General features: G+C 41.4%; 1 protein-coding gene across 6 annotated transcripts; it reads right to left on the bottom strand.

Moving 5' to 3' along the window:
• Nucleotides 1-109: 109 nt before the first annotated feature.
• ppp6r3 (protein phosphatase 6, regulatory subunit 3) lies at nucleotides 110-23,108 on the bottom strand. Of its 6 annotated transcripts, none has more exons than XM_028029893.1 (26): nucleotides 22,891-23,108; nucleotides 21,511-21,636; nucleotides 18,285-18,518; nucleotides 17,871-18,057; nucleotides 16,806-16,943; nucleotides 15,534-15,599; nucleotides 15,342-15,454; nucleotides 14,557-14,670; nucleotides 14,339-14,465; nucleotides 14,091-14,243; nucleotides 13,231-13,380; nucleotides 12,376-12,440; nucleotides 12,170-12,285; nucleotides 11,462-11,547; nucleotides 11,272-11,358; nucleotides 9,374-9,471; nucleotides 7,740-7,794; nucleotides 6,712-6,842; nucleotides 6,388-6,503; nucleotides 6,021-6,117; nucleotides 5,825-5,922; nucleotides 5,546-5,684; nucleotides 4,283-4,300; nucleotides 2,565-2,663; nucleotides 1,290-1,361; nucleotides 110-717 (listed from the first exon to the last, which is right to left on the bottom strand). In XM_028029893.1, the coding sequence occupies exons 3-26, from the start codon at nucleotides 18,509-18,511 to the stop codon at nucleotides 666-668; spliced, it is 2,604 nt and encodes an 867-aa protein (XP_027885694.1). In that variant the 5' UTR covers nucleotides 18,512-18,518; nucleotides 21,511-21,636; nucleotides 22,891-23,108; the 3' UTR covers nucleotides 110-665. The 6 variants fall into 6 exon arrangements, with proteins under 6 accessions (XP_027885694.1, XP_027885676.1, XP_027885655.1 ...); XM_028029875.1 differs by having other exon boundaries at nucleotides 6,021-6,231; nucleotides 9,374-9,453; XM_028029854.1 differs by having other exon boundaries at nucleotides 6,021-6,231; nucleotides 22,891-23,107.
• Between the last annotated feature and the right edge of the window lie 1,703 nt (nucleotides 23,109-24,811).

Raw genomic sequence — 24,811 nt, 5'->3', positions numbered from 1 at the left:
TTACAGCAGTACTGCCCCTCCCCAGCTGATGCTGTACACCGCTGGTCACTTGGTTGAAATAAGGTCACAATTATGTCATCATAAAGCATGAGCACAAAGACCTGAAGAGTTCAGGACTGAGGTGTCAAAGTGTGTATTAAACACAGGACCAACAAAATGATTCTGTTCATTTCAAAAACTCTTACCAAGAATCCAGCTTCCTTGGATACAAACTAAGTCTTTTGCAACACAACACAACCCTCCTGCTAATCTTACAAAAAAACAACAAAAACATAACTCACCAATGAAATAATTAGGAACATGTGTAGAAAATAAGAGTCGGTGCAGCATCTCTTCTGATTCCTCTGTGATTCAGCATGGTTCAGGATACATTTTCTTTTCATAAAATATTTTATTCATACAATCATGTCTTTAACTATAGCAACATTACTATTTCATTTTGAGTGTCAAGATATCAGTCGCACATCACCTCATAGGAACAACGGTATATAAACAAATGCAGAAAAAAATTATTCTCTATGCGCCTGAGTCCGTCTCTCATTTTGTCGTTTGGGGATCATTCTGTACACCTGTCGGCCTTTCCATCAATAATGACCCAATGGGAGTATTGCTGGTCCTGTCGGGACATGTGATTGGTTGCGCTCTGAGCAGCAGCCGGTCCGTCCTCACGCCGGCCCGTTCACAGCTTGCTCCGAGGAGGCAGAGTTCCTGTCCAGCCTAGGAGGAGGACACACGTCGGTTACCTGGACAACTTGGTTCACAACACTAGTAATTGCAGCAATGGAAAATAAAAAACAAAAAACAAATACAAAATACCCTATTCAATTCTTTCCACATGACATTATCAGTATTTAGTTAAAATCCTTTATGGTCAACCCTGAACAGAGTAATGTGCTGCAGATGCTGATCCTCACCATAGGGTCCACTCTCACTTCAAAAGCCAGAGCACCAAACCAGAACCAGAACCAGGCTGAGTAATGATGTGTCACTATCTCCTCCTGATGCCATAAACCTATGTGAGTTTAGCCATTTTAAATGGGAATGAATGAGGGTGTGATCTGATTTATTCTTCACCAGAAATATCCTTTTTCAAATGACAATTTTCAAAAAGTTTTTTTTTTGGTTTTGCATAGTTCCATCACTCGAGTCTCTCAAAGCTAAAATTTAATGTTACTTAATCCAAAATACCCAAAAATGTCATAAAAACACTCAGGCAGTTGCAGGGCATCCTAACTGTCCTTCATCAAGCAGAGCAGCTAAAACCAGACAGATCGTGAGGTAAGTCTTACTTGGCGTCCTCCATGTTGGACATTTCTTTTAGAGGTCCATTGGGAAGCTCCACCGCGGGCCGACACTTCTCACTGCCGACAAGAACACAAGTGAAGTCAGTGGGATTAAACGACTGCTGAATGTGAACACCTAATGGTCGAGTCAAACGATAGCAGCTGAAAAGAGCCCAACGACTTTAGAGGTTCTGTTAGGATGTTATTAGCAGGCAGTATTCTACCTATTGTGGAGAACTGCAGGAACAAGCAACTTTCTCCTGTGGTAGCAGGTTGGAGTAGCTCTGTTCATTTCATTCTGAAACATTGCTTTTTGGACACTTATCCCCTGTGGTTGGGATGCTGTGCAGCTGGATGGATTTTTGCTGAGAGTTTTTTTCCTTTTGGTTTGTTCTAATGCATAAACAGGATAAAGAACGCTGGTTCTGCTCTAGTACTAGAAGCTCTGGACAAAAAAGATTCTTCATTAAATGATGAACGTTATGGAGAACCTGGAATCCTCTTCATCAGACTGTTATACAACAACAAAGTGTCTGCAGCCAGAGGTGTCTTTAGGACTGTCGTAATACAAACTGCTGCAGGAGACCCTTCCTGCTCACAGCCATCACCATCTACAAGCTGGAACCTTTGTACTGCAAAGTGTTTCAGGTACACCCATAGATCTTACGCACAAGTGACATCAGCAAAAATCAGCGATGGACGACCAAGTCGCTTCTCTTGGCCAGCTGGATTCATTCTTGCCTCAAAAACAGATCGGCTTGAATGCTGGAAAGGATTGTGGTGTTCCAGTTGTGCTAAAAGGAGTTAGCCCATCAGTGAAGCTATTTAGGCCTAAATTAGCATCTCAATGCTAAACATGTAGTAGCAGCACAGACATCCCCAATGCTAACATAAGCAACCACAGTCACATTCAATGAACAGATTCAAAATAATATCTTTGTTGTTGAGCTTATACAACTATTTATTTAATAACTTAGCGACAAAAAGGGTTTTTGGTTTTCAATTAAAATGAAATAAATCAATTACAGAGCCCGCAATTAATTTGATTAAAATTTTGAATTAAGTCTCACTGCTAGTCAAACTTTCTGTTTTTGTGGATTTTATTTATTATTTTTCCAACAAACCCCGACTACCCCATAAGAAGAGGTGCAGTTTTTGGTTATGTGTCAGGTTTAGGACTAAGTAAGGTTAGGCATGCACAATACAAAGTCCCTGTGAAGATAGAAAGACATTGTGTGTGTGTGTGTGTATGTGTATGTGTGTGTGTGAGTGTGGTCTGACCCTGTGTTTGGAGAGCCGGCTGAAGCTACGCTGTTCCCAGTCGATTCGGTGCGCTCCAGCAGCAGGAAGGCCTCTGAAGGACCCAGCTTCTCTTCATCACTGAAACAGACAGGTAGCAGCGTAAGACACACCCACCATGCAGCTCCAGCACAGAAACACACAACACAGCCACATGTGAAACCAGATGCATGCTGAACTGACAGAACACAGTAAAACAAAGGATGATGTATGGAGATGGAAAGACTCTAGGGACATTCAAATGTACAGCAAATGGAGAAAGTAGATCGTTTTGAAACGTTTGGTTCTGATACTCTGTTCATTTGTGAAGCTCCATAGCAAATAGCACACATGGAGATCGTTTTAGACACGGATTGGACCGAAACAGATTGGATCAGCCGTCAGTCTTGCTTCATCTCAGAGAACCACCAAAGATCTTGATGAGGACTCAATCAAAGCAAAACACTAACAAACATCCAGATCTAAAGCAGCGTTAGCGGTAGAAGATGAGCAGTGCTGGGCGGACGGAGCACCAGGCTGAAGCGGGAATGTTCCAGATGGAACCGGAAGTTCATCCATCCCTCTGCTTACAGCCACACTGACACAACATCTGGTAATAGATATTAATAACATCCATAAAAGTAATTTCTAAAACCTAAATTTATGCTTCTTTGCCAACTCCAACAACTGTTTATTTAATGTGATGGTGACCATGGCAACCTGCAGCTCCAGAGCCAGAAGTAGCTATTTGGACCTTCTACAATGGCTATAAGGCTACTGCAGCCTGAAGTGACCCAATTCCGATTTTTTTTTTTTTTTGCCTTAATGTGACCTGTATCTGATCTTTTCATGACAGTCTGAACAACACAGGTCAGATTTTTTTCGAATGTGACCCAGGCCACTTGGGTATCCGATAGGTATCCGACCTTTTCAAATGTGACCTAACGACCAGGTCGCATTCATCTGACCTGAACGGCACTGATACTCGACAAATGTCTCTATTCTGCACCCTGATACACACAAGCAGGAAGATAAACAACAAGCTGTGCTCCATCGTTAGCATCCATGTTTACTTCCGCAAACACTGAGCACTACTTCTTTTTATGGCGGTTGGCAAAACACTCAGGCTCTCTATGTGTGATGTTATTGCGCCCTTTACTGCACATGCGGGACACTTCCAGGTTGTTTGCAGTTCACACTGGAGATCACATACAGGTTGCATATATCTGGAAGTGTGAATGACCACACCAAAAAATTCCGATTTGACAAAAAAGAAAAATCGGAATTGGGTCACTTTGGCCTGCAGTGTGAACGTAGCCTAAGTAACTTTGTAATGTTTTCACATGTGGACAGCGACTGACCGTCAGCAGACCTACAGCTACCTCTCTAACTAACGAGGTCACAGTATCAGCATGGGTCACCAGCTGCAGAGCAGACAGACCCAGAATGGGAGAAACCAAGAAACCATGTTAAAGGTCTTCCACCTATCAGGACTAGCTACTGGTGCTCCTGCTTCCCTCGGCTGCTGAACGAAAAGCCAACAAAAAAAAAATAGAACCAAAACACTTGGACACAGCTTTAGTAGAAAAACATGCAGAATGGAGATAATGAGAAAACAGAGTTCAAAGCAAAAGTAAAGACTGGGAAAGACAAGTTGGTGGTTGACGTGACAACAAGACTACATTACGGCTGCAGGCTCGTCTCTGATTGGCTGTACATACCGATAAGATTTCAACACTCTGAAGACCACACCCACAACGCACAGCAAGAGAGAGAGGGGAAGCTCAGACTGTGAGTGTTGTTCATTAAATTACATCACACTGTGGTTTACTGAGACAGAAGACAACTTCAACAACAGGACAGTGGGACAGAGGACTGGCAGCTGGATAACTACTAACTGGCCCTCATCCGTGTGCAGCAGGCTTTCCACTACCAGAGGGTGTTTTAATAATTCACTTCCGTTTCCAATTACTAGAGATGCATCCAGAGTCTGACCTGACCGGCCCTCACTGGAAAGATAAACCTCTTTCTGATTTTTGGACGGTCCACAGTGACGCTCCAACACTACTCTTCAGTGTTGATGTTGTCACTGTGGGGAAAAAAAACACGCAGTAACGGCGAGACGTTTCACAATGAAGCCACTGAACCTCAGCAGGAAGGACCATCAGACTGAACTTGTCATTTTACTAACACAAAGAGTCAAAGGTCATGTGTCGGGGAACATGCAGTTTACCTTTTGCAATACTTTTGAGGAACTTGTTTTGCTTTCCAATAAGCATTTTGTGATTACAAGTTAATTTTGAATTTTGCCAGAAAGAGAAAATATATTTTGAATCGAATCAATATCTGTGGGGCGTAGTCTAATAACCAGAGAGAGGAAATCCGTCAAAAAATATCTTTGATTGGTGCATCTCTATTAATTTAGATGGATTAGAAAAATAAAATGTGTTCATGGTGGAAGAAATTCAAACACTGGGACACATTCCTAAATAATAAGCCTCTTTCATGATTTGTTGGCAGACTGTGCTTAATGACAACATAATCCTGATAATTGTCAAGAAGAACTGGGAAATGCAGTTAGAATTATATGTGCAGACACAGCAGATAAATTTCCCCTTTATTGAATAAAAAGTGAAAACGTTGATTGACGGTTTTAATAATGGAAAAAGGACATGTAGCTAAACCAGCTGAGCAGTATTAGTGTGTTGTAGTGGGTCAATATATTTAAAGAGGCTTGATTTCTCCTGATGAGGAGGCTGATAACATGACATCCCATCAGTTCAGCCTCTGTCACCAGAACAAGCTGCTGCAGTATTCCCAGAAAACACTGCAGTGTTTCTGGAATCTTCTGTCAGCAACATGTTGGACTTGTTTGACAAGCATCAACAAAATAATTCCACTGTTGTGAATGTTCTCCCTGTCATTTCATCAGGTATTAGAAGATGTAATGGTTGTGTGTGTGGGTGTGTGTCTGGAAGGCGGACCTCTTGAAAACGGCCGTCTCAGTCTTGGCATCGACAGTGAGGCTGACTGTTTCCTTCATGGAGCCGTTGATGACCGTCTCTGTGATGCTGCGCTGCTCCGAGCACGATGACTCGTCCGCCACCGCCGCGCTGCCGCAGTCTGTAGACGAAGAGGACGAGGGCGGAGCCACGTCAGCGCCCAACCAACCATCACATTCTGGAGACTTGGCTGCCAACTTGGCTGGTTCCAATATCAGCTAAAGAAGCAGGAGCAAACACTCTCTCTTATCCACAACTCACCGTCAGGACGCATTGGTGCATTGACCCCCAGAGGGTCTATCGTTTCCATGCTAGTTTCCATAGCAACGGGAGAGTTGCACCTTAGAGGGTCTTTGGGACTGAAAAACAGACATTTCTGTTAAGAACTCTTTCATATTTAAGGTGGTAAAGTGAGCGCTGCAGCCAGATGTGGAGCACAGCTGTCAGGCTGCCGTACCAGACCGGAGAGAAGCTGGAGAAGTCTGCCCAGCCCGTCTCCACGCCAGGCGCTGCTGCGGCAGGAGACGAGTTCCAGGCCGCCTCTGCGGGAGCTGCTGTGGTAGAAGACAAAGGAGAGGATGCATCAGGGGTGCTGGGGCTGGAGGCTGCAGCTGCACCCGAACCCGTCTCCATGGGAACGTCGTCAAAGCTGGCTGTCCACACTGGCGCTTCAAACGGAAACACACTCAGTCAGACAGAGCAGGATGTGTCAGTGTAGCACTGCTGCTAGCTAAACCCAACAGGAAGTCGCTGTTTACATTCTATCATAAACGAAGGGAACAGGGCCAAATAACCCAGCTCTGTGTGTGTGCTGCTACACCAACCTGTGTCCACCTCCATGCGGTCATCAGAGGCGGGGTTGCAGGGTTCAAACGGATCTCTCTTTGAGTCCTCATCCTCTGAGTCTGTGCTCTCCTCGCTGTCGGTGCTGCCTGAACTCCTGAACACACACACACAGTCAGAAAACCACTGACTGTTTACAGGCCGCTATTTGCTGGATCATCTGGAGGTGAACTGATGAATGCTTCAACCATCACATTGTGATCAGAAACTGAACAATCACTCTTTCCTTCTGTTTAATCATAAAGTTGTTGCTTTTGAAGCTTAACTATAACCATTTTTAGACCAATGTCCCCCTGCCGGATCACCTCGGACGTCTCTGTGCCTCTGGAGCGAAGGTGACATCCTTTTCATTCCAGATGTCCTCTTCATCTGAACCAGCATCTTCAAATTGCTGGATTTTCTCCTTACAGCGCGCCTCAAACAAGGCTATATTCGCCTGGAGACACACACACACACACACTGCAGGGTTAGAAACACTGCAGATGCTCAGAAAGCTTTACCAACAGAACAGCATCAGGGCTTAAAGATGGCGACTGTGACTGAGCTGCTGTACTTTAGTTTTCTTTAACTGGACAAACTCAGCCAGGTTAAAGGTGTTTCATGAATGAACCACCAGGTTGAATTAGATCTTTTCCTGACACCAATATTGCTTTAGTGGTTTTCATTCATAACTTCCGATCAGACTCCAGTACAACCAGTCTGCAGCACTGAAGTACATTAGTTGTCACAACAACACACAACACTTATTTCCACATGCTGCTGCCTGTGGAAATAAGACGCTGCACTTCAGTGAGCACATCCATTCTCAGGTAATCAAAAACATTTTTATTCCTTGGCCTTTGAAATGGTGTGAGATTAATATGAAGTGTGTATGTGTTTATAGAATTGTTTTCCTATGTTGCGTTTTAAAAGTGCTTTATAAATGAATTTGTTTTGGTAAAATTATCAGCATTGGTGTTTGCTGTAGTGAAGCAAGACTTGACTGGAAGGAGTCAGACTCCAGTGACTGGACGCAGCATGCTAATGTTAACATGACACTCATGCAATAAGGTGAGCATGCCATTATTAAATAGAGCAGCATTCCAGTCATCAGTCGTGCTGGTTTCTGTCTCATACAGAAAGAGGAAACACTCATAAGCCTCCAGCTGCTCTGAAACATGACATATGTCTGTAATTTGGAATCGTAATTTTAGAAAAAACTGACAGAGATGGGTCACATATGGACTCGTGGTGTAAACATAGAATAAGACATGTAGAAAAAAGAAAACAAAAGCTTTTTTCTCTCAGACTCATTATAGACTTTACATATTTAGGATCAATATTTAGTACTTACACTTTCATTTGTATTCAAGGAAAAGTTGATGTCTGATATTCTATCAAATGGAATACTGCAAGATGAAGAAAAACATGAGTTTATATAATGCAAAGTGTGTAAACAGAAGTTCAGGTTCAACATATGTGGATAAACTTGTTTCATGCAGAACACCACCAGACGAAGACACTTCCTGAATCACACAAGTGACTGAACCAGGCAGCAGTAACTACAGAACTACTGCTGCTTCCACTGATCACTGATAACCAATCAGTCTCACAGAAACATGAACCTCCGGCTGCGCCACAATTAAAGGGAGAGGGAAAAAAAATCACTTTACATGCAGACCTAAATAATAATAGTGATTAAGGCTGCAAGTTATCGCAGAAACAAAGCTGCAAAAACTCCATAACTGAAGTAGTCATTTAATAAACTAGAAATATTTTTTTTTATAAACTGCAGAACACCACCAGTTGTTCTGGGACTTTCTCCCTGTGGAAAGACAGTCTTGTTCTGTAGCAGTAAAAGCAGAGGCGTAAAGTTTAAGAGGTTCCAACTGCCTGGAATGGAGACTTTGTGCCAATCTTCAATGTGTCAGGATTTAGGTTTCTGTGGAACCTATAAGCAACATGTCTGACTCTGTTCTCAAACACTTATTTGGATCAAATCTGCTTCAAACTGTGTGGGGTACGTGGTTTCCAGAGCTCCTGATACATGATCAGAAATCAGCTGATCTGGGTTGTCAGAGACATCCTGTGATGTTAGGCTGGTTATAACAGGACATTCAGGTTTGGTGGAACGCAGAAATAAAACATTTTTTGTATCTCTCCACAAAGATTCTGAATTAAACAGAAAAGATGACCCAACATTTATTAAAGTGACAAACTGACATGATTGAGTTGGATCGATGGCTGTGGAAAATCAGCCAGCCATCAGCGTGTAAGAATCAACATAAGTCAGAAACTAAATTCACTAAAACATTGATGCCATGAACGGTGCAGTAACAAACTGCTTCCTCCACACGCTGAAGTTTTTACAGCTGGATGTTTGTTTTCACAGGAACTCACTTTTTAGAAGCTTGCAAATATATTGAGCAATATTTCGATGAAAAACTCACAAGATCTGAACTTGGTTTCTGACATATTTCTATTAATCTGGAGAGCATTTCACCAAATCGTCATTCACTTCTAAAACCCCCACCAGCTTTTGGACTGTTGATTATGCTGAGCAGAAGGCAGAAACGGGCTTCGGGCAGATCTTCCCCGTCTGAAGAGAAGCAAGTATTCTTAAAGCACCAATCAGCTGCCAGCTCTCCCCACAAGCCTTTATACAACTGCTTAGAATTACATGGACCCAAAGCAACTACCCCTGATATGGGAAAATCAGGCTACAGACGGCAAAAGACAACAAGCTGAAGTGGATATGATTGGTTTTCCATGAACAGCTGGAGCTGCTGCCTTGTTACAGAGGAAGGAGAAATGGATGCTTTTCAACCTCCATTTTCCTAATTCAAATCCAAAATAAGTTAAAATGTTTTGTACTTGTAACAAATAAATTAATGCAATACTTAACAGCACAGGAAACAATCTAATCCACCAGCTTTATATTGCCTCTTGTGTCACAGACAGTTATATTAATGCAGGATGCATACTTACTCCACAACATCATCCTGGTCAGCAAACTCTTCGTCATTGAAGCCGAACTGCTCAATAAAATTGGACGTCATTTGTTGCATCTGATAATCAGAAAAGGCCTGGCAAGACCCAGGACCAACGATAATGATATAGTCTTGGCTCTACACACAGCTAGGCATTAGTTGCAATACAAAACGTTACAAATGTATCACAATTCTGGTTAAAACACAAATGCACAATTCAACTATCTATTCCACCTGAAGTTGTTATTCTGAGTGAAGTGACTGGAAAGGCAGGTGATGGTTTGGAAATTATCTCAGCTCTGCAATCAGGGGCTTCCTGATGCTGCAGTGTGCAGGCTGTTTTCTGATCAGACCTCAAGAATGGCAACTTGCTTCCAAACAGATTTAAAAAAGATTTTAAAAAGGATCTGATATTTGAGGCTTCAGGCTGCATGAGTTTAGGATGGACAGAAAATAAATGGGGTCTAGTTTCCATGGATGTGAAGGGTCAGTGTTTACCATGTTCAGCCAGTCAGAGCTTAGATGATTTCACGACAGAGAGCATCACCTTGTGTTTTCTGTTAGACATCACACACAGTCCCAAACCGGTGAGCATGTGACAGTCCACTTAGAAGTGAAGGACTTCTGGATGACATCACCAGCCTGGGCTTCATTTCAATATGTCTGAAATATCGGAATGTTTGAAATTTCTTCCTGATCACCAGGATTCGGTTTAATCCTTTCCTACAGCATCTTTCAACAGCAGGACAGGAGCTACAAACCTCACTGCTGTCCTTTCAACAGTGGAAGGGACTTTTGATCCAAAACCAAAGCTCAACAAGAGCCGCGCTCATTCCAGCTGTTTCACTTGGAAGTAGAACATTAGCCTGGTGAACAGATCGGGAATAATCAGCTAAAAATCAAACACCAACGACCTGAGCAAGCAGCGGCACTGCTGAGGTGGTAGAAAGAGAGCCGGGCAGTAACAACCCCGCTGAGCTAGAAAACCCGTTTCCAACATCAAGATCTGATATTCATATTGCTGTTATTTCAGATAACCAATATTTATCATTATAATGTATTTCACTACTCTTTCAACAAATTGGAAAAAAAAAAAAAACTTTCACAACGCTGACTTCACTACAGCTTCTCTGCTTCAGGTAAACTTCCCACAACCCTCACTATTACCATCACATGACCACACTCCTCTCTCCAAAAACAAATAGCAACAAGAAGGAAACGGTTTTATTCATCGGACTGACACCGATTTTTTAGAACGTGACTAATTTTGTGCATCTTTATTTCAGGACGATTAAGAAAAACTAAATTCCCTCGTGAATTTGACGAAGATGTGGAATCATTTCTAAGGGAATTCATAATAAGCAAAATCTGTCATTTTGATCTCAAATATGGTCTGAACTTCCATACAGCGTATGCAACATGCAGGTCTGTGTCGGCACCACAAGTCTGATTAACACTACTGGAAGAAAAGCCTGTCGATAAAACATAATGTGATCCGAAAATATTTCATCCAGAAACGTCACTGTTGTGACTAAACAATGAGGCGCCTGCATATATTTGATAATAAATCATTTCTAAATGAAATGTGAAAAACAGTTCCCACAATTTCCCACTATGGTGCTGCCTCTCACGCGGAGCCAGAGAGGAATGTCTGAAGCGGTCGGAAGTGATGCTGTGCTGCAGGGAATGTCACAGGCTCAGCTGGTTGGTACTGTTCACAAATCTGTTTCACTCAACTGAAGAGGTCACATTCACACAATTGGTGGAAGCTTAGTTTCATTCAGTTCTAACCAATTTAAAGCAAAGTTAATAGTGATTGAATTGTTATTGTTTTAAATTATTTGTGAAGGATTCAATCATCCAGGTCTGCATTGTGGCTACATCTGAGTGTCTTACTTGTTGAAGTGAAGAGTCCTGGTGAAAGCCACCATCTTTAAAGTCCACCTCATCATCGCTAGAAGAATGGATGTGATGAGTGTTCACCTAAAAACACAAAATAATAAGGCTCTGGTCACTTTATGACTGGAGACATGAAGGTTGAAGTAAAATCCCTCAACAGGGAGGCAGACTTTATCTAGTAGCTCACCAGGTCAACAGTGTTTCTTTTGTTTGTGTCAGCAAGCTGCCCAGAAATGAAAGCCTCCCAGTTCTCTCTGTCCTCTGTGGGAAGCTCTGGAACACACATCATAAGCAATACTCTGTAGGCTACTGTCCCAAACAAAGTAAAGTCAATCCCATCACCTCCATCAGATTTTTTAAAATTTATCTAATTCTCATGATGTCTGAGAACTACAAATTAAAATGACACTATAATATCTGTTGCTTAAGCCTGTTTTCAATAAAAAGTCAACATTTACACCCAATCACATTTAATAACACCAAATTTGTGTGTAGTGTGGTGTAACAGTACAGCAGCACTCCATATATGGAGGTAATGGCCCTCCACCTGACAGTCCTGAGACATTTTCTGGTTGTCTTCGTCTTTCTCTCTCTGCCCATTTTCCTGTCTGCTAGCTATCAATAAAAGCTCGAGTGCCAAAAAATTCTTTAAAAATCTCCAGATGAACCTAAGAGAACAAAGTAAAGTCCTGGTCCAACTGTAAGTTACAATTGCTCACAAGACTTCAAGTAACTCTTCATCATTTTTACTCTTCAAGTAAAAATTATGTTAAATAATTTTTGCTCGATTTAATAAGTAAAGCTGAAAGGTTTCAGCTGTATGAAGACTGTACAGCCATATTTAAATGTAGTATTATTGCTAGTCATAAACATCACAACTAAAACCACTCCTTACCAGACATGAGGCCCTGTATCTGTGGGCCATTAGGACCTTTGTCACTGTTATGAACAATGGAATTGGCTATTCTGGTCAGATGGCCCATGTAGCCTCGTCGTCGACCGCCCTCATATCTGAAACACACAAACAGCAGCAGAGTTATCCAACACCAACAGATCATCATGTAAGCAGAACGTCTGTGGTATCAAACAGGAAAAACCTACTGCTCTTTCTCATTGGAGCGCCAGGCATCTACGATTCTTTGGATCAGCTGACAGGCTTGAAACAGCTGGAGAGAGAAAAAAAAAAACAGACATGGAAAAGAAATGATGGAAAAACAACAACAAACTCACAGAGTGCATCCAACAAGCAGGAAAATCCCAGGAAAGGAGCCCTGAACCAGGACTGGTGTTACAAGTCACACTAACTAATCAAGTTGTTAAAAGTAGCCTCTCTGAAAAAACACAGAACTTTTACTGGGGATATTAATGATATTTTTTTTTCTAGACTTTCTGGACATGTAAAAGTGACCACACCGCCTACATCGCTTTTCTGCTTCAGGTAAACATCCCATAATTATCACTGGGACAACGGTGGCAGGAGTTTGTCCCAGAATCAGTGGGTCTCTGGTTCAATTCCAGCTCCACCTGCCTCTGTCGTCGTGTCCCACCTGCACAACACCTGCCTGCTGGTGTTGGTCACAATCCAGTAGTGATTTCATTTAAAGCGTCTGGCAAGTTTGTTAAAAAGACCGATTTGTTAAAACATGTCTAACATCGGCTGATACTGATGCAGACATATTATGCATCGCTACTTTACTTCATGCATTATTAAAGATCTCCATCATAAGTTTCACTGTACCTAATCTGAACTGGCCCATTAGTTTGGTGGAAAATGCGTAAAGAAACTAAACCCAATAAAAAATTAGTTGGACACATCTACACACACCTCTGAAAGTGTAAAATCTCTGCTTATGTTTTCCTTATTTAAGATATATATCATGTGAAACAATAGGAGACAAACAAGTGTATTCGGGATAGTAATCAGCTGAAGGCTCCCTGTCAGTAAGTGAGCCTTACATGTCTGATGAGGGCGCTCTCTACTGTGCCACCCGGCTCCCCATCTGGCTGCGGCTCTACCGGAGCTGGAGGCATAGCCAGAATCATCGCTGTGCAGATTTCCACCTGAATATGGAGGAAGTTGTTCCAAATGTATTTGAAATACATATCCTGTTTAAAAGAAGAAAGAGAAAAAGACAAGCCGTTCAGCAGTGAACATATGAAGCCACTGTTTTATAAAGCGCTAAACGAAGTGATGGAAACTTCACTGAAGACAACAAAGCTGCTGCTGGGTAAGCTCTCCTAATGCTGAGAGCTTAACACCTGCACTCTGCAGTCAAATGTTGTAGTCTGTACTCAAACATGATTCCATCTGGAATGAGGTTCATAATAATGAGTGCATTAAATAAACTAACAGAGAATGGAATGGCCTGCCACAATAAACAATAAATCAATTAATCACATGATAAACTAAAACAAACTCAATAATTTTCATTTACTTGGTTTATTGTTTTTCTTGTTTCTCTCTCTTTCTACCAAAACTGGTCTTCAGTCTGCTGCTTTGGTTTCAACTATCCCTTTTTTGACAGACAATTCTGTCTACAGAGACTTCATAATTCATTTTATTTGTTGTTTCTATTGTTTTGTTTATTTATTTTGGATATCTAAAACATTCCAGTTTCAATGTTTAAATGTTCATTAGAATTTAAGTGTGCTGATCTTTGAGAAAGTGTTCTTGCATCGTTCTTTGATTATTACTATTATATTACTTGAAGATTGTCTCAAAACAACATTATCGTTTATCGCAAAAGATTCTGGGACAATTTATCGTCTGGCAATTTGATATTGTGACAGGCCTATGTGTAATAACTGGTACTCACTAGTATGACTCCCAGTGTGTTGAGGTTTATGAGTTCTGCATTGATGCTGTGAGTGTTGCACTGCAGCAGACTGGCCACCAGTCTGACCACATTGAGCCTGGTGTTGCCCACTGGTGGGTCCAGGACCCCCCACGTTGTCTTCAGCACATTCTTCTAATGATGGAGAGCAAACACTGTTCAGCATGCACAACTCAACAGCATGATCAACCTGATAGTATAAACCTTTCAAGGTGAGGAAAAGGTTTTACCTTTGGGGGTTCAAGCAGCAGCTGGTGGAAATCTTTGAGGCGGGGTCTCACAGCCTCCAGGATACTGTGGTTGACTGAGAATGAGGGGTGGGACATCCCAGGAGGGCATTCCATGTGACCCTCGAACCTACGGTGTGCAGTGGCAGATTTTAATCAACTGGCTGTCACACGACCATCCCCTACCCAAAGTCAACTTGAACATATTGAACAGAACATACGCTGGTCTCCTGGTCTCAAACAACGTGAGCAGGATCTGGATGACGCTGACTATAGCAGACTCATTTTTGTCCTTCTCAAAAATATTTGAGAGCAGCTGCTCCACCGTTTCCTGCCTAAGAAAGAGGAGGACCAACAGGGAGATGTGAGAAAAGGTCTTGAACATCACAAGGAACTGAAAGCCTAAAACAGAGTCAAATAAGAACAAAGAAGAAAACATCTACCAAGAAGCAAATAAATACATTTTAGATCTTAAAACTTTACATGGCGATATAAACAATGTAAGGATGAACTGGAACCAATCTGGGTTTCCCTAGCAACCTAAAAGTCCTTTCATATCATAGTGAAACAAACAAGCAGCTACAAACTCCCAGTTTGGATCACTTCATCCTTTTAGAAACTACTGAGAGCACAGGCCCGGCTGTGATGACATCATCAGAGGGGCGTGGCTTACAGCTAGCCTTACCCTGCTGGGAACTTCCCCAGGGATGAGCTCTACATATTTAAACATTAAAAGATTAGATTCATGAACTAGAAGAAAATGATAAAAACTCTGGCTCTGATGATCTGGGGCCTGAACACCAACTTTCATTAGGAGTGAAACTGGCGACCAAGTTAGTTGGTTGAACAGTCTGCAGTCATATGAGAAAAGAATCAGAGATTCTGATCCCATTTTTTTTAAATTCAAGTTTCACTTCAGCCTTTAATGTCATATTCACAGATCCATAAAGAATTGTCAACCAATAAAACAAGTTCAGCTTTATAAGATGCAAATGCAGAGGTATACTTCTCTAGCGTAGCCAGAAGAGGATCGGGCTCGGAGCAGCCCTGGACCTGAAACATCTGGTCTCTGCTCAATCTGATGATTTCACATAAAGACTGAGAGGCGTTGGAGTGTCTCTGTGTCAAAAAAAAAATCTGGTCAATGCAAAGAAGAGTTCAGGTAAAGGCAAGGCCAAATGACTCTTAAAACACTCACATCTTCATCTTGAGAAGGCTGGACCATGTCAACCAACCTCTGAATCACTTTCTCCTCATTCAGCCACTGGAAGGTAAGACGGTAAACAGGGTGTTGCATTATTACACAAAAAATATTTTAAGAGTCACCTTCAGAGAAACAGATTAATATTACAGATGATTATTGGAAAATATACCACCTTAGGAAAAAAAGCATAGAGACAAAAATGTGCAGAGACTGAAATCTGCTCTGAACGACCAGAACAAACAGAAATAATCTGATAAGACTCTACACCCTTCCACATTGTCCATGCTCTTCTAAAATTTCCTAGTTAGCCAGTTTTGGTCCTAGCTAAAGCCGAAGTGCTCAGTGAGAACCTGCAGCTGTGCATTGTGGGTATTAATTTAGTAAAGTGCTAAAGGCCACATCTAAATGTCTTCCAGGTCTTGTGACCGCTGGGCTAATTGGTAATAAAAACTAGACACTATCAAAAAGCTCAGGATGTGTTAGGGAGTTAAAAGTAACGCCTGCACCAGAGAAAAGTGAAAAAGAATCATTATCAGGAGGCACCTGAACAACCTTTCAACAGGCTTTTACAAAATCCAAGGAAAAGAAGAAGAGCCTTCAGATCCTCCTTCCAACCTGATATCAGTATGAATATTATATTGAACTGGGAGGGTCAGATGGGCCACAGTGGCCCCCTGGTCCCTGTCTGGTCTGAGGAATACCAGACGTGCATCTGGAGAACCTGATGCACATCACATGTTGAGGATGACTGTGCAAAAAATATTCATTAGTTAACATCATAACAATTACAGATGTGCTAGAGTTGGCTTTAATGCTTGGTGCGAGTTCCAGGCCTTTTCCTCCTGAGGATATCAGGAACCAGAAGGACTGGTGTTTAGAAGAAGATGAGCAGTCTTTTCTAATAAATAGTTGTTTTCACATTGAAAGGTTTTACAGGAACATATCAGTGAATGACAGCAGAGGAAATTAGTTGCAAACATTTAAAATCCAACTGTAACTTTATGAATAAAGTAAGACTTTTGGTTGTTTTTTGCTCGTAAAAAGCGCAATAAAACAGAGTTAACCTTTCCATGTTTACTTCAGATTGATCTTTCCTTCGTGTTTTTTAAATAAAGCTTGTAGCAGATTTAGAAAACCACACAGTAAGTGATGACTCCTTGGTTAAATAAAAGAACTAAAACAATCCTTTAGTCTACATTCTGACATGAATGAGAAAGACAGTGATGAATGTCAGCAAAGCTTGGTGAGCATGGTGCCGTTACCCACATTAAGAACATCATGCCGTAGTTGCTGGGGTTCAATGCATGTGAGCATTCTGAGCAGCAGGTCCATGATGGCAGACGTCCCGATGTGTTTAATCATCAGATCAACAAAGTCGTCCCTCTTCCTTAGAAAATTCACTATCTGTTAAAAACAGAAGAGAAACCCACACAGATACCATCAGCAGTCTGGAACTCTAAACAGAAAAGAGACATTCAGAGGATTTCTTTCAGTTATTTATTTATCTTAGTGTTACTTCTAGAATAGCCACTGCTGTAACGAGGTACAGTATTTCATCCTGACTCAGACCTCATGTGTTTTTCTCAGAAAGCATTGGGGCCACTGCTACCGTAAAGCTGGGATTTTTCTTTTACACAGAAAGTACTCCAGGTCCAGAGTTGCCATCGCATGGTCTGGTTCTGCTGGATGTCACTTCCTGATAGAATGACTGAGTTCTTTCCACTCTCACCACATGCTTGTTCAGAATGAAGGACTGCTGACAGCCGGTGACTCTATGCAATCAACTGAGCTTCCTTTTACTAACTGGTACTACTGGTACAACTGGCACTACTAGAGATGCTTCAGTCAGGTTTTATGCTGCCAATACAGATACTGATCACCGATACCAATCACATGTATTGGCTGTTCATTGTTCCATTTTGTCATAAACACCCCTGGCTATGTGATTTAGCAAAAGGTCTTTAATTTACCACGCTATGTTAAATATTTGTTTTTGAAATATCGTATTAAATTTGTTGTGCTGATGCATTTTGACATCGAGGTATTTTTCCATCTCAATGTACAGCTTCACATCACTCTCAGGGACAGCACAAAAGTTTCACACCACTTTGCTGCCACTCTTGCACAGCATGAAGGAAAGAGGAGATCTGCTGCAGATGGGGCGTCTGCAGGTCGCCAAGCAGGACAGACATGTGGTCGGCAACAAAAGACAGTGATTGGCAAATACTCATCATATACTTTTTCACGGAGATTGGCCGATAATGCCGACTGATTGGCACACCCCTAACAACTACTACTACTAATTTCCACTGAGTATTTTCCCAGACATACCTGTTCAGGCTTGCGTCCTATAAGAATAGACAGCACTTTGGAGAAAAAACTGGCTAAAAGGGGGTTCAGCGGTGGGTCGTTCTTCAGGAAACCATACAGTTTCATCAGCAACATCTCATCTTCTCCCAATCTGTCATTGATTTGGCTCACGTCTGATGTCAGCAGCTCACATGATATGTTGGGATACCTGTGGGACAAATGTTGCCCTTTAGACTCATGACAAAGTTTTCTTTACTGATCGACTCATGCTGACAGTATTTCACTCCAGGAACAGCAACCCACAATCTCTATTGTCGACTTCATTCACTTGTTTAAAATTATGTCTTCTGCATTATAAACTTTACGATGTTTTCAACAGGAAGATTACAAAACATCAGAAACAGTGTTATTCTTTTTCCAGAAGGCAGTTCTTACTTGTATTTAACCTTTTCTTCTACATCAGCACTAGGCTCCTGGGTGATGAAGGTGACCAGGTCCTCCATGCACTGCGCTCTCAGGAGGAAATCCACCAGCTTGTGGTTCTGAGCCTTGCACTCCTGCAGGACATCATCCTCATCCATGACCTCTGTCAGGGTCACGTCCTCCTTCTCCAGGAGTGTGTCAATGTGGGATGTGGTGTGGAGGTCAAATTTCCAAAACATGGTGGATCTAAAGACAGAGCAGACTAAATTAGCTGAAAGCATCTCCATAGTTGGCAGGTGTGTTTCTGTGTGTGACGAAGGTGCCAAAGATCCGCACAGACACAAAAAGCTATAAATGGTCTTACAAAGGATGTAATCATATATTAAGTTGACTGAAAATGATTATGGAAACTGAAGACCAGGGTATTTTTAAGTATCTATGTCAGTCTGCTGCTTTATTATCTTTACTATTAAATTTAATATAATTTCAGATTTTTGTGTGATTATTTTTCCAGGTTACCTTAAAAACTTGCTATTTTTGTTACAGGATAACAGAAAATTGGGTAACACTATTTGAAAGGAGCGTGCATAAGACTGAGACGTCACTGTCATAAATATGACATGACAGCTGTCATTAACACAAAGAAGACTTTATGAATGTTTATGACTGTTGTCATGAAGTATCATTTACTTTACACTTTTAATGCAAAGCTGCTTTAAAAGTCGCATTAAAAGTCAATTAAAAGTGAAAACTTTGCATTGCAGTGTCATTTACCAGTCTGTGTCAGTGTTATTTACCAATTAATGCAAAGTTTCACTACAAATAAAGTGTTACCAAAAATTGTTAGGGATTCACAAATATGAAAATTTGAGCCAATACTGATCTCCGATCATAACTTTGATGTTATGGAAGAATTTCCCAAAGTTTTATTTTATTAGATTTTTTTTTTATTCGATCACTGGATTATAAGAATAATAAATAGATTACTAAAATAATCATCTACAACAGCCTATACTGAACAAAAGAATGATATTAAAACTGAGCGTGGCCCTCCTGAGAACAAAGGCTCTTTCTTTGATGATTTTAAACCTCTGTCATTTTTCTCCTGAGCAGATTTACTTCAGACTAAATCTGACAGAAGGCTGGGGAAGCTGTCAAATAAACAGCTGCATGACTTCTGTGATGGAACATCCACACTCCTTTAAAGGGAAAAAATAAATACCCAATATCCATGGAAACACATGACACTTTGCCTGCCTTTTGGCCCTCGTGTGACCTTTCTCCAGGTTTGTACTCCAATCAGCCTATAATGTTTCATTCCAGAAGTCTGAGTGATTATATCCAAGAGAACATCACTTTACCGTTTCTACAAAGTTGCCTCTGTACTTCAGTTTCTAATTCTTAAAATCTTTTGAACAACTATGAATTCTGACGGCCTCTTTGTAGTTCAAGTGGATTTTTGTTTTTTTTTTGGTGCCAGCTTACCAAAAATAAAGAAGCTACTTTAAATTAGTCAGGTTTTCATAACTAACTAAAAGATTCGAGAGGTTTGTTAACCTCTCTATCAGCCAAGGTTGACAGTTCTCAAACTTAGAACCACGCACATGAAATGCTGCATGTCTGACCGCTCCCTGTGCGTGTTAGCTGTCTGTCAGCACACGGTGCAGATGGAAAGTCATTGCTGTAGATCAGGGATCCTGAAAGGCCGGTGTCCTGCAGCTTTAAATGGGTCTCTGCGTCAACACACCGGAGTCAAATAATCAGATGACTAGCAGGCCTCTGGAGAACTTGACTTCACTGAGGACATAATTCAGCCATTAGATTGAGGTGTATTGAAGCACATGTAAAAGTTGCACCGGCCCTGGAGGCCTGGATTTGAGGATCTCTGCTGTAGACGGTGCATCAGTGCGTCCTTCAGTGAAAGTTACCACATATCCACACGTAAATGATTCCAAATGCAACCATAAATGTGATTTAAAGGTTTAGAAAATGACATAAATCTGATTTAGTCTTCATTGCATTGAGTCGAGCTATTACCTTCATCCTTCAAGGAAAGCATCTATAAAAGAATATTTAACTGATCATCAGCTCAAAAACCTTGCAACAACCCCTTTTACTGACCTGCTGTGTGTCAGGTCAGAAAAGGCAGACAGTCTGAGTTGACTACAAACCCTGATGTTCTGTCACTATACTGATGCACAATCTTTTGTCTTCACTAAGCAACATCTTAGACTGAGTCTTGTCTCACTCTACTCATTCGTCATCATTATAAGGCTTTGGTCTAACTCTTGACTGTAACTATGTGAAACACAGCAGAAACTGAAGAGTCTGTCAGCTTGACTATACCATCCCACATCCACCAATAAAATGTTCGTAAATAAATCTGAGCAGCTTTACAAGCGCATGCATCCTAGTAAGCTAGCAGGTTCCATGGTAACAACAAGACCTTATGGTGTGGATGCCCTTATTGTGAGGTAAGCTATGTTCAAATGGAGGCAGACGGAAGGAGATGTTTAACAGATATTTCTGTTTTCTACCACATGGTTTACATGTAGCAGTGAACAGCTATTAGCTGAGGCAATCAGCCACTCTAAACTGCCTTCAGGTATCAGCGCATGCATGAAGCTGCCTGTCCTGTGTTGCCTGGTGATGGAGCGGCCACCCATCCAGTGCACTGCCCTCTGACCCAGTGACCGCTGGAGATGTGAACCAATCCACACAGTGACTGCTGTTTCTTTAATGCTAGCCAAGTTAGTCCCCAACATTAGAAGCTAAAGCCGGTTTAAAATATCAACCCCATAAAACATTTTCTCTGTTTTAAAATAAAAGCAAAAACATGTTTTACAGCGAGTACCTTTTCATACACATGATGTGACAATACCTCTGCACCCAGGAACAAACAGCCACTCATAAAACAAAAGGTAGAAAATACTAACTGACTGCTACTTTTATCATCCTTAAATTATAACTCCTAAATAATACCAGAATTTGCTAAAAACTGCTATCTTCATATTAAAATTTCCCCACATTTTAAAGTGGGAAAACTGAATGCAGCTGTTTCTGTTCTTTTGTAGAACTTTAAGGTTTTCTCAGGAAATACAAAGTGCAACACAAATAAAATGCATATATTATTATTTATTAAATAAATAGGCAAAAAAGGAACAAAATTCCAACTGGTGCATCTCTAAGAAGCATTAACTAGCACAGAGGTCACGTAACAGTAAGCAGTTCTGCCCACCTGTAAATATATCAGAGTCCAGACTATGGAGCTCAGGTTAAAAAGAGATTTGTCCTAGTCTTTGGAGGTTGTGGCCCATTCCAGGAGAGCCGGCTGGACGGGCAGAAGGACAGATGCTGGACAGGCCTAGCAAAACAATTCAGAAAAGAAGATATGGAATCAGAGTCAGATGGTAGACTCTGATTGTTACTTCAACAAAATGATAAATTGGTTTTTATGCATCATATACAATTAATTACTAATTAATTAGTAATGGAAATTGATCATTAATTTTCTCCGCCACCTACAGCATCTGGAAATCTTAAAAATACAAGGATACATCTCCACAGTCTTTAAATTAACAGGAATGTAAACATGTTCGCAATAAATATAACACCCACATACTCTCAACCACATAAGGTTACTGGGCTAAAACAGACTATAAACAAAGCATCAAACACCACACAGCAGGACAATAACAGCCAACACATTTCTAACACACAAGTCCACATTTCTAATGTCTTATATCCCATAAAACAGTATCTTATATGTTACTCTTGTAATGGGTAAAATAAAAGATTTTACCGGGTCCAATGCACTCAACAGAACAAAACCTCTCAGACAGACAATTCTTTCAATGGTTTTATGAAGTGAACCAAAGCAAACCTAGACCTCTAAACCCCGCCGTGTTCTAATCAAATTTGAACCAAACCTGTTTACCGGTTAACATGTTCTCAATCTGACCTGAAGCGAACAACATCCGCTTCACGTTAATTACCTACACCTAAACGGATCATCTCATTTCCCTTTTCAACCCCGAGTAGAAGAATCAGCAGGATGATAACGCCGATATGTACATACAGGCAACAGCAGTCACAAATGAAGACCATTACTTCCACTTCGCTGACGCTAACACAGTAGGAAGAGCAGCCAGTCATAGCAACGAGCTTATATTTCCTATTAGTTTTGCTACATATTTCCGACATCTAGTATACGGTGCTAATCTAGTATACGGTGCTAATGACAGAGTAACTTGCTGTAAAGCTAAATGAACCCATTCGGTACAGTGAAAGTAAAACCGGCTCGGGCTAACAAGCTAGTGAAACCGACTACAGTATGCTAGCCTCTCCTAAATAAGGTAGAGGAAGAATGTCCAGTTAGCCGATATCAGAGAGCTATGGGGCTTCCAAGTTAAAACATTTAATCTAATTACGTTTTCCGTATGCATGTTAATATTACTATGTGATGACGCTACATCTGCATTTGTTAGAGCTGTGAAACATGATCTAATAATCAATAAGGTGATAAGACTGCAAAATATGTTTTGTGTTAGCCAGCCAACGATAGCCGGTTTTATGAAGGCTGCTGGCTAATCGTCTGTAAGGCAGCAAGTATACCTACCGACTGGCAGCTGGAAACGACAAATCTTGAGCATGTAGCTTATCCCACCATTAGCCTTTGACCTTACCGGTACGAATCTAGAAATAATATTGTATTCCAGAAAGGAAAATAATGTGTTCAAAAGTGATTCTAGCAGGCGCGAAAAGGTAGATCTTCGGACTGTACTTTTCAAGATGGCGGTTCCGCCAACTTCGACGACCCCCTCCCCCACTACAGCTGCAACGTTTGTCAGTATGTCAACCAACACAGCGACACGATTGGCCACATCCCTCATCACTCAAAGCAGGTCCCGATCTTTCATTGGACGTGAATCTCGTTGCTTCCGGGCGTCATTTTATCGCAGTGTTTAGATTCGGTGGCCATGAAAATCGGTTTGTAAAGCTACTGTTTTCTGAATAGCAGAAGTAATGAAAGAACATAAGTAAAAAACATAAATTATAAGCGTATTTCATGACTGATGATCATTATTTGGAAAGGTTAGTTTCTATCTAAATTATGGCTCCGCCCATAGGTTTGTTTTGAATTTTTAATCAAACTGCACACCAAAGCTTCTAGTTAAAATCCCCTTGTAAATTAAATAAATAAGTGATATAAAAGGGCTTCTTAAGCAATTTAAAGTCATTAAGCTTTTATATATATATATATATATATATATATATATATATATATATATATATATATATATATATATATATATATATATGTTTATTTATTTGATTATTATGGCTTTTGATAATATCTTGAAGAAATTATTTGTGTTTTATATCCATCCATCCATCCATCCATTCATCCATCCATCCATTTTCTTCCTCTTATCCAGGTTCGGGTCACGGGGCTAGCAGTTTAAGAAGGGAGGCCCAGACTTCCCTCCCCAGCCACTTGTTCCAGCTCCTCCGGGGGAATCCCAAGGCGTTCCCAGGCCAGCCGAGAGACATAGTCCCTCGAGCGTGTCCTGGGTCTTCCCCGGGGCCTCCTCCCGGTGGGACGTGCCCGGAACACCTCACCAGGGAGGCGTCCAGGAGGCATCCTGACCAGATGCCCGAGCCACCTCAACTGGCTCCTCTCGACGTGAAGGACCAGCGGCTCTACTCTGAGTCCCTCCCGGATGACTGAGCTTCTCGCCCTATGATGAGGTGAGATGCTCAGCCTTAGAACTCAGCCATAGACACCCTATGGAGAAAACCCATTTCGGCCGCTTGTATCCGTGATCTCTACTTTCTATCATGACCCAAAGCTCATGACCATAGATGAGAGTAGGAACGTATATCGACCGGTAAATCGAGAGCTTCGCTTTTTGACTCAGCTCTCTCTTCACCACGACAGACCGGTACAGCGCCCGCTTCACTGCAGACGCTGCACCAATCCGCCTCTCGATCTCCCGCTCCCTTCTTCCCTCATACGTGAACAAGATCCCGAGATACTTAAACTCCTCCACTTGGGGCAGGACAGCCCCCCCTGAGCCGGAGAAGGCACTCTACCCCTTTCCGGCTCAAGACCATGGCCTCGGATTTGGAGGCACTGATCCTCATCCCGGCCGCTTCACCCTCGGCTGCGAACCGTTCCAGCAAAAGCTGCAGATCACGACCTGATGAAGCCAATAGAACCACATCATCCGCAAAAAGCAGAGATGCGATTCTAAGGCCACCATCAAGCCATCAGCAAACTCCCTGGACTCTGAGCTCCTCTAATAGATCTGTAGAGACTCTGACATGACATCCCCCGTAGATCGTTGACCTTCGTTTCAGTTTTGAAATATATGTTTAATATTTCATATAAACAATTATATGTTCTATATATATATATATATATATATATATATATATATATATATATATATATATGTTTATTTATTTGATTATTATGGCTTTCGATAATATCTTGAAGAAATTATTTGTGTTTTATATCCATCCATCCATCCATC

This window comes from Xiphophorus couchianus, chromosome 2 (assembly GCF_001444195.1).
Source record: "Xiphophorus couchianus chromosome 2, X_couchianus-1.0, whole genome shotgun sequence".
Lineage (NCBI taxonomy): Eukaryota > Metazoa > Chordata > Actinopteri > Cyprinodontiformes > Poeciliidae > Xiphophorus > Xiphophorus couchianus.
This window is presented reverse-complemented; position numbering and strand designations above follow the sequence as displayed.